The 16,007-nt window shown below is 43.5% G+C and overlaps 1 protein-coding gene across 1 annotated transcript in view; it reads left to right on the top strand.

The window, feature by feature from the left end:
• LOC128687676 (uncharacterized) overlaps nucleotides 1-3,972 on the top strand; it is a 126,816-nt gene extending 122,844 nt beyond the window's left edge. The window contains exon 3 of the mRNA XM_053775266.2: nucleotides 3,326-3,972. Coding sequence (XP_053631241.1) covers nucleotides 3,326-3,877 — 552 coding nt within the window. The 3' untranslated portion in view covers nucleotides 3,878-3,972. The remainder of the gene's footprint in view (nucleotides 1-3,325) is intronic.
• Nucleotides 3,973-16,007: the final 12,035 nt, after the last annotated feature.

The following is a 16,007-nucleotide window of genomic DNA, read 5'->3' as shown; positions in this document are numbered from 1 at the left end:
GCACTTTAAATTAGGGGTTTTAGGATACTGGCAGTTTGGAGGGATATGTTGTGTATCTTTATACGTATATACTTCTAAACTGTTGTGTTCTGAGCACCTCTGTAATAACAGTGATTATGTGTGAGTGAGGTGAAAGTGTTGAATGATGATGAAGATATTTTCTTTTTGGGGATTTTCTTTCTTTTTTGGGACACCCTGCCTCGGTGGGACACCCTGCCTCGGTGGGACACCCTGCCTCGGTGGGACACCCTGCCTCGGTGGTACACCCTGCTTCGGTGGGACACCCTGCCTGGGTGGGACACCCTGCCTCGGTGGGACACCCTGCCTGGGTGGGACACCCTGCCTGGGTGGGACACCCTGCCTGGGTGGGACACCCTGCCTGGGTGGGACACCCTGCCTGGGTGGGACACCCTGCCTGGGTGGGACACCCTGCCTGGGTGGGACACCCTGCCTGGGTGGGACACCCTGCCTGGGTGGGAGACGGCCAACTTGTCGAAAAAACTAATTATATTTACAATACTGAAGTAGAGCAATTAATAAATTAATATTACAAATGGTAAATTTAGTAATGGGATTGAATATGTCTGTTTGTATTAAAGTTTATATATTGGAAGTGAGTCTTAGGTGGACTTAGCACTAACTTAACATTCAATATTCAGTAGTTATATTAGTAATTTTATATTTACTGTCATTTGGGTGAGTGTAAGTGTAAATTATGAGGGAATTACAGATAACCAGAGTAGCAGTGTATTATTTTGGTTGTGTTTATGATGCAAAAATGGTGGTTGGGTCTGCGGTTCTAGAGCTTTCAGTCAGGGAGTTCCATATTTTTGGCTCTTTTATGTACATCGAGTTTTTATAGAGGTTTAGCAGGACACGAGGATTGTCATGAAGATTTTTGTGTGTGGTGTCGTGTCTATGGGTCCTGTTGCAACTATCAAGAAAGTGATGAATGGTTTTGAAAACCGACAACTTGAAGAATTGAGACACTTATGCAACATACAGGAATCTTTATTGAAGAAACGTTTCGCCACACAGTGGCTTCATCAGTCCAATACAAAGTAGAAATGGGTAAGGAGAGGAGGAGTTTGAGGTAATCAGTCCCTCAGCCTGGAATTGATGTGTTCAGTCCATCACTCTTGTAGGAAGTACAGCACAGGGCCAGATGTGCTTCCTATAAGAGTGATGGACTGAACACATCAATTCCAGGCTGAGGGACTGATTACCTCAAACTCCTCCTCTCCTTACCCATTTCTAAATAACAAAAAAGGCACAATACCGTGACTGGAACGATACACAAATAACCCGCACATAAAAGAGAGAAGCTTACGACGACGTTTCGGTCCGACTTGGACCATTGACAAAGTGTGACTTTGTCAATGGTCCAAGTCGGACCGAAACGTCGCCGTAAGCTTCTCTCTTTTATGTGCGGGTTATTTGTGTATTTACCCATTTCTACATTGTATTGGACTCATGAAATTACTGTGTGGCGAAACGTTTCTTCAATAAAGATTCCCATATGTTGCATAAGTGTCTCAATTCTATCAAGAAAGTGTTTTAGTTCAGGGTTAATATTGGAATTTATGGTTCTGTATATGTAGGTTGCACAGTAGTAAGTTTTTTGAAGAGTGGGGGGGGAGGGGGGGAGGGGGGTTGTCTAGCATTGGATTGCCTGATAATTCTTACTGCAGCTTTCTGTTGGGTTATTATTGGCTTTAGATGTGTTGCTGGTGTTGATCCCCAGGCATAAATAGCACAGGTGAGGTGGGGATAGATGAGTGAATAGTATAGTGTTAGTAGTGATGATTGTGGTACGTAGTGACATATCTTAGAGTAGTAGTTACTTGTTGTCAAATGCACTTGTCGATAGACACTGGCTGTTTTTTAGTGTGCTCACCTATTTGTGGTTGCAGGGGTCGATTCATAGCTTCTGGCCCTGTATGTGTGTTTTGCTTACTGCTGCGTGGCTACTTACAGTTGTGTTGCTGTAACTGATCTTCACGTAGTTGAGTTACTGACCGTTTTAACTTTTAGGTGTCCCGTAGCTGGGTTGGTAGCGCACTCACCTCATGCACTGAGGTCCGTAGTTTGATCCCCGGTACGGGTGGAAACATTAGGACGTGTTTCCTTAAGACACCTGCTGTCACTGTTCACCTAGCAGTAAGTAGGTACCTTGGTGTTATCAGACTGGTGTGGGTGGCATCCTGGGGGACAAAATTAACCTAAACTGCGTGAAATGCTTTGCATAACCAGAGACTTTCTATATAGTATGTCACTGATGTCAGCTATGGTCTCTGTAAGTTGTATCATGCACTTGTAAAAATAAAGATTATTATTATTATTATTAATAGTATTATTATTATTATTAAGGTTATAATCACAATTGATTTCTACTGTATCTTACAGCCAGGCTTTATGTAATAAAATATTACAAGGGAAAATAATGGAAATAAGTCACTCTGATTTTTTGGGGGGGAGGGGTTTATCCTTGTGGGTAATTTACACACATGTTACTGTGTAAAACATCCACAGGAGGAGTTGAATGATAGTTCTAGGCCTTTCATATTGCAATCAGCACATCATCAGAAGCTTGCAATGTTGCGGAAACGGAGCAGGAGATCCTGGAAGCTCCGTTCACGGGAACAGTTCTCTCCAGTATGTTACTATGTATGATAATTGTACTTATGTGTACCTGTGCCTAAATAAACTTACTATAACTGTCAAGTTGGTGTCTTCTGTTTATACATATAGTAAGTTTATTTAGGTACAGGTACACATCAGTACAACTATCATACACAGTAACATACAGGAGAGAACTGTTCCCGTAAATAGAGCTTCATGGATTTCCTGTTGTGTTTCTGCAACATTGCAAGCTCCTGATATGTTGATTGCAACATGAAAGGCCTAGAGCTTTCATTCAACTACCCCCTTGGTTGTTTTACACATTAACTTGTAAATTATCCACCAGCATAACCCAAAAAAGTCAGTAATTTATTTGTTACTTGTTATTTTTTTAATGATTAAAATTAGGTTTGTGTTAATTACTGTGATTGTTTACTGTGGTTGTTAACTGTGTTGTTTACTGTGGTTGTTAACTGTGTTGTTTACTGTGGTTGTTAACTGTGTTGTTTACTGTGGTTGTTAACTGTGTTGTTTACTGTGGTTGTTAACTGTGTTGTTTACTGTGGTTGTTAACTGTGTTGTTTACTGTGGTTGTTAACTGTGTTGTTTACTGTGGTTGTTAACTGTGTTGTTTACTGTGGTTGTTAACTGTGTTGTTTACTGTATTTTAGTATAGTTGTTAACAGTGTTGTTTTTTCTTCAGAAGAATGCAGTTGCTGCGGTGACACTGAACGCTGCCAACCAGAGCTGCAACACCGTCAACGTTCACAATGGTTCACTGTTAAACATCACTGCAGCTAGTGGACACTCACTGGACACTATGGTGTCTCAGCCATCACTGCTGGCTCTCTCTCCTACATATCTACCCATGACTTCCCCATATCAACCTCTACCAGTGACTTCATCGCCGTATCAACCTCTGCCAGTGACGTCGAAACTCCAGCAGCCAATCACATCATCGTATCAATCCATCCCCATGACGTCACAGCACCAGCAGCCAATCACGTCAACGTATCAACACCATCCCGTGACGTCACAGCACCAGCACTCACTCCCAACGCCGTATCAACCCCTCCCAGTGACATCATCGAATCAGCAGCTAATCAAGTCGCCGTATCAGGCGCTGCCGGTGACGTCATCACAGGTGGCCACGCCCACGACGACTATTTATCAGCCTCCCCCTCTGCCGCCACGGGCGGCGGCCGCCCGCCACGACACTTCTAGCGGCAACCAACCCACCCCTACGGGTAAGTAATATGGTAGCCAACCAGTTGCTGTACTCACCTATTTGTGGTTAAGGGGTTCGATTCTTGGCTCCTCACCCCACAGTACTTCTTGTAGTGTCAGAATTATTGTTGTTAATAATTAAGTAACTTGCGCAACACTTGGGTATCTTTATTGTGGCAACGTTTCGCTAGACAGTGGCTATGGAGAAAATTCTCCAGAAAAGGGGTATTATCTCAGTCCTCTCAGCCCCCCTTCAGCCCCCTGAGGGACTCAACCCTCACGGAAGGGGCTAATGGAGTTTGCTTCCGCAAATAACAAAGTCCCCCCAACAAACACAGAATACAACCTCGTTCATATTTGCTAATATACAGGACCTTAAGCCATCCACCAGCAACAAAATACCTTTTATCAGTGGACTTCTAGAGGAGTCTAATGCAATGTTTGCAGCCTTCACAGAGACTCACACATAAGATCACTTTGACAGTGAAATATGGATAAGTGGTTACAACCTTTCTAGATGCGATAGAATGAATAGGCAACAAGGGGGGGTTGGCCTGTATGTCAAAGAGTCCCTTATCTGCATGGAGTTGCTGAACACCACAAATGAGGTAGTTGAAGTTCTATCAATAAAGATCGAGAACCAAAACCTAGTCATTGTGGTTGTATATAAGCCACCAGATGCAACCTCACAACAGTTCAAGGAACAGCTACTTAAAATTGATTACTGTCTGGAAAACCTTCCAGCTCCATCCCCAAACATCTTACTGCTTGGTGATTTCAACCTAAGGCATATAAAATGGAAGAATGTAGCAAATAATGTTATAGCTGAAACAATCCCCGGAGGTAGTGCAGATGAAAGGTCACACACACATGAGCTACTAAGTCTCTGCGAAAAACACACCTTAAGCCAGCAGATAGTGGAGCCAACAAGACTAGAAAACACACTTGACCTTATCTTCACAAATAATGAGGACCTGATAAGAGACATAAGAATATCAAAAACAACTAATTCCGATCACAACCTAATCGAAGTCCAGACGTACATGCATAGGGGTCCTGATCAGCAGAATGCATGTACCTGTGAAGGTGTCTTCACAAAATACAACTTCAACAACAAGAACATCAACTGGGACCAGGTAAACCATGTCCTAAACGAAACATGTTGGGAAGATATCTTAAATGACATGGATCCAAACCAGTGCCTTGAAAGGATCAACTTCCTGGCAGCTGAAGCATGTTCTAAGCATATTCCCCTAAGAAAGAAGAAGAGCAGGAGTAAACTGGAGAGAGAAAGATGCTCCCTCTACAGAAGACGACGAAGAGTCACTGAGCTTCTCAGGAGTGCTAGAATATCTGATACACGAAAGGAGGCGCTGACCACGGAAGTGGAAACTCTCGAACTTAAGTTAAATGACTCTTACAGGAACCAGGAGAGACAGGAGGAGCTTAAAGCTATTAGTGAAATTGAAAGAAATTCAAAATATTTTTTTTCATATGCCAAAAACAAGGCAAATACCACATCTAGTATCGGGCCCTTACTCAGACAGGATGGGACTTACACAGATGACAACAAGGAAATGAGTGAAATATTGAAATCCCAGTACGACCCTGTGTTTAGTGAACCACTAACCGGTCTGAGGATCGACGACCCAAATGATTTCTTCATGAATGAGCCTCAAAACTCCATAAATGTATGCCAGATTTCCGACATTACCCTAACTCTGATAGATTTCGAAAAAGCCATTGACAACATGCCCATGCACTCAGCCCCGGGCCCAGATTTGTGGAACTCTGCTTTCATTAAGAACTGCAAGAAACCCCTCTCGCGTGCCCTAAGTACACTATGGAGGAGGAGCTTGAACATGGGTGAAATTCCACAGTCACTTAAAACAACGGATATAGCCCCACTCCATAAAGGTGGCAGCAAAGCATTAGCTAAAAACTATAGAGTAATAGCTCTGACGTCCCACATCATAAAAATCTTTGAAAGAGTGCTAAGAAGAAGGATTGCAAATCACCTGGATTCCCAAAATCTGCACAATCCAGGGCAACATGGGTTCAGGGCAGGTCGCTCCTGCCTCTCACAACTACTGGATCACTATGATATGGCCTTGGATGCACTGGAAGAAAATCAGAATGCAGATGTAATATACACAGACTTTGCAAAAGCATTTGACAAATGCGATCATGGCGTAATAGACCATAAAATACGTGCTAAAGGAATAACTGGGAAAGTGGGGAGATGGATCTTCAACTTCCTAACAAATCGAACACAAAGAGTAGTGGTCAACAGAGTTAAATCGGAGGCTGTCATAGTGAAGAGCTCTGTTCCACAAGGCACAGTACTCGCCCCCATCTTATTCCTTATCCTCATATCAGACATAGACAGAGATATACACCACAGCACCGTATCATTCTTTGCGGATGATACTAGGATCTGCATGAGGCTGTCATCTGCTGAGGACGCGGTTAACCTCCAAGAAGATATAAACAAAGTTTTCCAGTGGGCAACGGTAAACAATATGATGTTCAATGAGGACAAATTCCAACTACTCCGTTATGGAAAACTGGAGGAGATAATAACTAGAACAGAGTATACTACTGACTCCGGCCATGCAATCGAACGGAAAAATAATGTAAGGGACCTGGGAGTAGTAATGTCTGAGGATCTCACTTTCAAGGATCACAACAGTGCCACGATCGCACGTGCAAAGAAAATGATAGGATGGATAATGAGAACGTTCCAAACGAGAGATGCCAAGCTAATGATGATCCTTTTTAAATCACTTGTTCTCTCTAGGCTGGAATACTGCTGTACATTAACATCTCCATTCAAAGCAGGTGAAATCGCAGATTTAGAGAGTGTACAGAGATCCTTTACTGCACGTATAAGTTCTGTCAAGCACCTTAACTACTGGGAACGCTTGGAAGCACTTGAATTGTACTCGTTGGAACGCAGGAGGGAGAGATATATCATAATCTACATTTGGAAAATCTTGGAAGGAATGGTCCCAAATCTGCACACAGAAATCACTCCCTACGAAAGTAAAAGACTGGGCAGGCGATGCAAAATGCCCCCAATTAAAAGTAGGGGCGCCATTGGTACACTAAGGGAAAAGACCATAAGTGTCCGAGGCCCAAGACTGTTCAACAGCCTCCCATCAAGCATTAGGGGAATTGCCAATAAACCCCTGGCTGCCTTCAAGAGAGAGCTGGACAGATACCTAAAGTCAGTGCCTGATCAGCCGGGCTGTGGCTCGTACGTTGGACTGCGTGCGGCCAGCACTAACAGCCTAGTTGATCAGGCCCTGATCCATTGGGAGGCCTGGTCATGGACCGGGCCGCGGGGGCGTTGATCCCCGGAATAACCTCCAGGTATAAACAGTTTGACTGGTAGCATATGCGTCTACCAGCGTCACTGTCACTTGTATTGCAACGATCACTAATGTGCAAGAAGAGGGTGGCGTGACTATGACGCTGGTAGACGAGAGGATGACGAGGTACAGCACTTGTACTTCCTCCCATGGGAGACGTACGTCTCACGACACTCCCCAGACAGGGAGCCAAGGCCGCCTCAACATCTGGAAAAGACCCCAACTGGGAGCGTCCCGGCGCATCAAGGAGGAGGAGCTGGTAGACGCATATACTTCCAATCAATCTGCTTATGCGGAAGCAAAACTCTATTAGCCCCTTCCGGGAGGGTTGAGTCCCTCAGGGGGCTGAGAGGGCTCAGATTATACCCCTTTTCTGGAGAATTTTCTTCGCAGTGGCTTCTTCAGTCCAGTGCAGAGAAACGATGGAAGATGAGTGTGAGGTGATCAGTCCCTCAGCCTGAAGTTGATGTCTTCAGTCCATCGATACTGACTGATGGACTGAACACATCAACTCAGGCTGAGGGACTGATTACCTCAAACTCCTCATCTTCCACCATTCTTCTGTGTATTGGACTGAAGAAGCTACTGTCTGGCGAAACGTTTCCACAGTATAACCATCCAAGTGTTGTACAAGTGTTTTAATTATCAACTTGTCGATGTTCTAAACCGTCATTAGTGTTTTAATAAGTGTAAATTTGAAGACCTTAATTAACACTTCCTGTATATGTTATCCAGTTCCTTCAAAAGAGAATTTGATACGTTGGTCAAGTCATACCTTGACCAGCCAGACTGTGGTTCGTACTTTGGATTGCCTGTTGCTAGTGCCAACAACCTAGTTGATCAGGCCATCAACCAGGCCTGGTCTGGGACCAGGTGGCGATGGCTAGGACTACAGCAATCAGCTACAGGTAGACTGTTGCTTACTGGGACATGTTTCTGGTCTACCTACCTGGAGTATACCTGGAGGGTATTCCGGGGGTCAATGTCCCAGCGGCCCGGTCCATGACCAGGCCTCGTGATGGATCAGGACTTGATCAGCCAGGTTGTTACTGCTGGACACACGTAAATCAACGTAGGAACCACAGCCCGGCTGGTCAGGTACTGACTTTAGGTGTCTGTCCAGCTCTCTCTTGAAGACAGCCAGGGGTCTTAAAGACAGCCAGGGGTCTTGAAGGCATCCAGGGGTCTTTAAGGCATCCAGGGGTCTTGAAGGCAACCAGGGGTCTTGAAGACAGCCAAGGGTCTTGAAGACAATCAGGGGTCTTGAAGACAGCCAGGGGTCTTGAAGGCAGCCAGGGGTCTTGAAGACAGCCAGGGGTCTTGAAGACAGCTAGGGGTCTTGAAGACAGCTAAGGATCTTGAAGACAACCAGGAGTCTTGAAGACAACCAGGGGTCTTAAAGGCAACCAGGGGTCTTGAAGACAACCAGGGGTCTTGAAGACAGCCAGGAGTCTTGAAGACAGCCAGGGGTCTTGAAGACAACCAGGGGTCTTGAAGACAGCCAGGGGTCTTGAAGACAGCCAGGGGTCTTTAAGGCATCCAGGGGTCTTGAAGGCAACCAGGGGTCTTGAAGACAGCCAAGGGTCTTGAAGACAATCAGGGGTCTTGAAGACAGCCAGGGGTCTTGAAGGCAGCCAGGGGTCTTGAAGACAGGCAGGGGTCTTGAAGACAGCTAGGGGTCTTGAAGACAGCTAAGGATCTTGAAGACAACCAGGAGTCTTGAAGACAACCAGGGGTCTTAAAGGCAACCAGGGGTCTTGAAGACAACCAGGGGTCTTGAAGACAGCCAGGAGTCTTGAAGACAGCCAGGGGTCTTGAAGACAACCAGGGGTCTTGAAGACAGCCAGGGGTCTTGAAGACAGCCAGGGGTCTTGAAGACAGCCAGGGATCTTGAAGACAGCTAGGGGTCTTGAAGACAGCTAGGGGTCTTGAAGACAATCAGGGGTCTTGATGACAACCAGGGGTCTTGAAGACAACCAGGGGTCTTGAAGACAACCAAGGGTCTTGAAGACAACCAGGGGTCTTGAAGACAGCCAGGAGTCTTGAAGACAGCCAGGAGTCTTGAAGACAGCCATGGGTGTTGAAGATAGCCAGGAGTCTTGATATCATGTGGGGTTCGAACACGTGGATTGGGTAAAAATACTCACGTAGGCTGGAAGTACGTATATTGTAACTGAAGTATGTGGAAGGGCGCCACAGCCGAACCTGCCTCTCTCTGCCCCTTGACCAGACTGACTGAGGAGTGCCCATGGGCGAGGGGGCGCTTGAAATCCTGCTAGGTCAGCAACAATATGAATACAGCCAGTGATTCACGCAGAGACGGTTGGTAGTGAGTCATCTACTGGTACACTGGTTACTGGTAACTGGTTACTACTACTGAGATTGAAGGTAGTTAGGAATCTTGAAGATAGGGGTCTTGACAGGAATCTTGAAGACAGGGGTTTTGATGAGAGCCAGGGGTCTTGAAGACAGTTAGGGGTCTTGAAGACAGCCAGGGGTCTTGGTGGTTGGTAACGTAACGGATGACGAGGAAGAGAGGGTGTGGTTGGTAACGCTGTGTTATTACATACACAGGTATGCACTTACCTGACTGGAAGGTTAATGTAGCTAGCACAGTGTATGTACACCAATTGTATGTACACCCAGTGTATGTACACCAAGTGTATATACACCCAGTTTATGTAAACCCAGTGTATGTACACCCAGTGTTGTGTATCACAGTGTATGTACACCCAGAACTGTGTGTATCACAGTGTATGTACACCCAGAGCTGTGTGTATCACAGTGTATGTACACCCAGAGCTGTGTGTATCACAGTGTATGTACACCCATTGTTGTGTATAACAGTGTATGTACACCCAGAGCTGTGTGCATATCTCAGTGTATGTGTCCTGAGAGGCGTGTATCTCTCAGTTTATGTACACATAGATGTGTGTATGTCTTAGTGCATATCAACTAAGGGATGTATATCTTAGTATATATATACACTAAGAGATATAAAGTATTCATCTGTATATACACAGACAGATACAGACATCTATCTCTTAGTGTATATACACTGAGAGGTGTATATCTCAGCGTGTACACAGAGGAGTGTGTATATCTCAGTGTATACACAGAAGAGTGTGTACATCTCAGTGTATACACAGAAGAGTGTGTACATTTCAGTGTATACACAGAAGAGTGTGTACATCTCAGTGTATACACAGAAGAGTGTGTACATCTCAGTGTATACACAAAAGTGTATCTCTTGGTGTATGTGCACAGAGCAGTGTGTGTATGTCAGTGTATATGCAATAAAAATTTACTCTGTATTTCTGGTATAGTATTCTTGATGGTGTGTAGGTAAACTGCAGCCTTAATGACCCTCGTGCGGTAGATAGCCTTCAAACCTAACTCAGTAACTGTATGAAACAGCGCTGCGCACCTGTCATGAGCTTACAACGCTCTGCATGATTGACAGCCAGTGTTGCAGCTGTTGAAACCATTCACTCGGTTCCTTACTTGCTTCAGAAGGTTGGTAGACAGCAACCGTCCAAGGAGGTGCTACCCTCCTGTCAAGTGAGTGTGGAGCATAGTTTGGTAGACAGCAATCATCCAGGGAGGTGCTACCCTCCTGTCAAGTGAGTGTGGAGCATAGTTTGGTAGACAGCAATCATCCAGGGAGGTGCTACCTTCCTGTCAAGTGAGTGTGGAGCATAGTTTGGTAGACAGCAATCATCCAGGGAGGTGCTACCCTCCTGTCATACAAGGGAAACCCGTTAAAGGTTTTGCACTCTGTCAGGATTGTTGGTCATTTCAGCTTCACCGGTGATCCCTCACTGTCATGACAGTGCTGTCTATCACACACACACAGCTTTCTAATAACACCTCACTAACACCTAGCACTTCAGGACACTTCATGCAACACTTCCTCTATTTTTTCTTCCTGGAGCAAAAGTTCACCTTATTTTAACGCTTCGAAAAGTATTAAAATACTACTTTGTATATTTCGCTTGTGAATGATGTCAGTTTTTTTGGTTTAAAGGTCAATGTGTATATATATATATATATATATATATATATATATATATATATATATATATATATATATATATATATATATATATATATATATATATATATATATATATATATATATATATATATATGTATATATATATATACGTACATATATATATAAGCTAAATCCGAAGCTGTAAATCTTTATTATTATTATTATTATTATTATTATTATTATTATTATTATTATTATTTGTAGGTAGTAGGTTGGTAGACAGCAACCACCCAGGGAAGTACTACCGTCCTGCCAGATGACTGTGAAACAAAAACCTGTAATTGTTTTGCATGATGGTAGGATTGCTGGTTTCTTTTTCTGTCTCATAAACACGCTAGATAACAGGGATATCTTGCTACTCCTACTTACACTTTGGTCACACTTCACAGACACGCACATGCATATATATATATACATACATCTAGGTTTTTCTCCTTTTTCTAAATAGCTCTTGTTCTTTTTTATTTCTTCTATTGTCCATGGGGAAGTGGAAAAGAATCTTTCCTCCGTAAGCCATGCGTGTCGTATGAGGCGACTAAAATGCCGGGAGCAATGGGCTAGTAACCCCTTCTCCTGTATACAATTACTAAAAAAGAGAAGAAGAAAAACTTTATAAAACTGGGTTGCTTAAATGTGCGTGGATGTAGTGCGGATGACAAGAAACAGATGATTGCTGATGTTATGAATGAAAAGAAGTTGGATGTCCTGGCCCTAAGCGAAACAAAGCTGAAGGGGGTAGGAGAGTTTCAGTGGGGGGAAATAAATGGGATTAAATCTGGAGTATCTGAGAGAGTTAGAGCAAAGGAAGGGGTAGCAGTAATGTTAAATGATCAGTTATGGAAGGAGAAAAGAGAATATGAATGTGTAAATTCAAGAATTATGTGGATTAAAGTAAAGGTTGGATGCGAGAAGTGGGTCATAATAAGCGTGTATGCACCTGGAGAAGAGAGGAATGCAGAGGAGAGAGAGAGATTTTGGGAGATGTTAAGTGAATGTATAGGAGCCTTTGAACCAAGTGAGAGAGTAATTGTGGTAGGGGACTTGAATGCTAAAGTAGGAGAAACTTTTAGAGAGGGTGTGGTAGGTAAGTTTGGGGTGCCAGGTGTAAATGATAATGGGAGCCCTTTGATTGAACTTTGTATAGAAAGGGGTTTAGTTATAGGTAATACATATTTTAAGAAAAAGAGGATAAATAAGTATACACGATATGATGTAGGGCGAAATGACAGTAGTTTGTTGGATTATGTATTGGTAGATAAAAGACTGTTGAGTAGACTTCAGGATGTACATGTTTATAGAGGGGCCACAGATATATCAGATCACTTTCTAGTTGTAGCTACACTGAGAGTAAAAGGTAGATGGGATACAAGGAGAATAGAAGCATCAGGGAAGAGAGAGGTGAAGGTTTATAAACTAAAAGAGGAGGCAGTTAGGGTAAGATATAAACAGCTATTGGAGGATAGATGGGCTAATGAGAGCATAGGCAATGGGGTCGAAGAGGTATGGGGTAGGTTTAAAAATGTAGTGTTAGAGTGTTCAGCAGAAGTTTGTGGTTACAGGAAAGTGGGTGCAGGAGGGAAGAGGAGCGATTGGTGGAATGATGATGTAAAGAGAGTAGTAAGGGAGAAAAAGTTAGCATATGAGAAGTTTTTACAAAGTAGAAGTGATGCAAGGAGGGAAGAGTATATGGAGAAAAAGAGAGAGGTTAAGAGAGTGGTGAAGCAATGTAAAAAGAGAGCAAATGAGAGAGTGGGTGAGATGTTATCAACAAATTTTGTTGAAAATAAGAAAAAGTTTTGGAGTGAGATTAACAAGTTAAGAAAGCCTAGAGAACAAATGGATTTGTCAGTTAAAAATAGGAGAGGAGAGTTATTAAATGGAGAGTTAGAGGTATTGGGAAGATGGAAGGAATATTTTGAGGAATTGTTAAATGTTGATGAAGATAGGGAAGCTGTGATTTCGTGTATAGGGCAAGGAGGAATAACATCTTGTAGGAGTGAGGAAGAGCCAGTTGTGAGTGTGGGGGAAGTTCGTGAGGCAGTAGGTAAAATGAAAGGGGGTAAGGCAGCCGGGATTGATGGGATAAAGATAGAAATGTTAAAAGCAGGTGGGGATATAGTTTTGGAGTGGTTGGTGCAATTGTTTAATAAATGTATGGAAGAGGGTAAGGTACCTAGGGATTGGCAGAGAGCATGCATAGTTCCTTTGTATAAAGGCAAAGGGGAAAAAAGAGAGTGCAAAAATTATAGGGGGATAAGTCTGTTGAGTGTACCTGGTAAAGTGTATGGTAGAGTTATAATTGAAAGAATTAAGAGTAAGACGGAGAATAGGATAGCAGATGAACAAGGAGGCTTTAGGAAAGGTAGGGGGTGTGTGGACCAGGTGTTTACAGTGAAACATATAAGTGAACAGTATTTAGATAAGGCTAAAGAGGTCTTTGTGGCATTTATGGATTTGGAAAAGGCGTATGACAGGGTGGATAGGGGGGCAATGTGGCAGATGTTGCAAGTGTATGGTGTAGGAGGTAGGTTACTGAAAGCAGTGAAGAGTTTTTACGAGGATAGTGAGGCTCAAGTTAGAGTATGTAGGAAAGAGGGAAATTTTTTCCCAGTAAAAGTAGGCCTTAGACAAGGATGTGTGATGTCACCGTGGTTGTTTAATATATTTATAGATGGGGTTGTAAGAGAAGTAAATGCGAGGGTCTTGGCAAGAGGCGTGGAGTTAAAAGATAAAGAATCACACACAAAGTGGGAGTTGTCACAGCTGCTCTTTGCTGATGACACTGTGCTCTTGGGAGATTCTGAAGAGAAGTTGCAGAGATTGGTGGATGAATTTGGTAGGGTGTGCAAAAGAAGAAAATTAAAGGTGAATACAGGAAAGAGTAAGGTTATGAGGATAACAAAAAGATTAGGTGATGAAAGATTGAATATCAGATTGGAGGGAGAGAGTATGGAGGAGGTGAACGTATTCAGATATTTGGGAGTGGACGTGTCAGCGGATGGGTCTATGAAAGATGAGGTGAATCATAGAATTGATGAGGGAAAAAGAGTGAGTGGTGCACTTAGGAGTCTGTGGAGACAAAGAACTTTGTCCTTGGAGGCAAAGAGGGGAATGTATGAGAGTATAGTTTTACCAACGCTCTTATATGGGTGTGAAGCGTGGGTGATGAATGTTGCAGCGAGGAGAAGGCTGGAGGCAGTGGAGATGTCATGTCTGAGGGCAATGTGTGGTGTGAATATAATGCAGAGAATTCGTAGTTTGGAAGTTAGGAGGAGGTGCGGGATTACCAAAACTGTTGTCCAGAGGGCTGAGGAAGGGTTGTTGAGGTGGTTCGGACATGTAGAGAGAATGGAGCGAAACAGAATGACTTCAAGAGTGTATCAGTCTGTAGTGGAAGGAAGGCGGGGTAGGGGTCGGCCTAGGAAGGGTTGGAGGGAGGGGGTAAAGGAGGTTTTGTGTGCGAGGGGCTTGGACTTCCAGCAGGCATGCGTGAGCGTGTTTGATAGGAGTGAATGGAGACAAATGGTTTTTAATACTTGACGTGCTGTTGGAGTGTGAGCAAAGTAACATTTATGAAGGGATTCAGGGAAACCGGCAGGCCGGACTTGAGTCCTGGAGATGGGAAGTACAGTGCCTGCACTCTGAAGGAGGGGTGTTAATGTTGCAGTTTAAAAACTGTAGTGTAAAGCACCCTTCTGGCAAGACAGTGATGGAGTGAATGATGGTGAAAGTTTTTCTTTTTCGGGCCACCCTGCCTTGGTGGGAATCGGCCGGTGTGATAATAAAAAAATATTATTATTTACGCCCTTTCATGCACTTGTGTTTCCTTAATAGAGGTTCTTTACCTTGCCTGACCAGCGTAAACTAACGTAAATACCGTGTGTAGAAAAATTTGCTTCAGAATGTGAATGAGAGGAGGAAGGTTGAGTTAGGAGAGGTTGAATGTTGAGAGCGAGGAGCGGGGGCGATGATGCCAGTGTTGAGGTGGTAAGACACTATCAAGTGGTATATAGGGCTACTGACACCTTACGCCGTATTGAACCATCCTAGGAATGTGGCTTGTTGTGGTATATAGGGTAACTGACACATTAGGTCGTATTGAGCCCTCATAAGGTTTCTGTTATGGTATATACGGCTACTGACACCTTACGCTGTATTGAACCCTCACAAGAAGATTCGTGTTGTGGTATGTAGGGTCACTGGCACCTTACGCCGTATCGAGCCTTAATTAATATAAAGGTTCCTGTGGTTTGTAGAACCATCAACACCTTACGCCGTGTAAGGGCCGGATCAGAGTGTTCCTTGCTGACCCCCTTGTGGTTACCTTCACGAAGGTCATTATCCACTTCTTGTATATAGTTGATGTTAAATGATTATTGTCAACTACATGTATTAACTTCAACTGCTCATTGCATGTGGATCTGTAGCAGCTGTAAATATGTGTTTTGGTGGATTGCTAAGTTGAAAGCAAGGCGAATGATGTGGGTCATTGAGGCTACAATTGCCTTCTTCACTAGCATCAGAATATTCCATCCACTAAATAGGGGTTAAAGGTGACTATCAGGGTGTGTTTACGGAGAAATGTATACTTTTTGATGTATTTACACCGAGATACGCATCCTTCTGAGTGTATAAACACTGTGAAGCATATATCTCATTGTATGTACATTGAGATAAATAACTCATTGTATATACGCACCCATCTCCAGACACTCCAGACACATATA

This window comes from Cherax quadricarinatus, chromosome 11 (genome assembly GCF_038502225.1).
Source record: "Cherax quadricarinatus isolate ZL_2023a chromosome 11, ASM3850222v1, whole genome shotgun sequence".
In the NCBI taxonomy this organism is placed as follows: Eukaryota; Metazoa; Arthropoda; class Malacostraca; order Decapoda; family Parastacidae; genus Cherax; species Cherax quadricarinatus.
The sequence above is the reverse complement of the archived record's forward strand: the minus strand, read 5'-3'. Positions and strand labels throughout refer to the sequence as shown.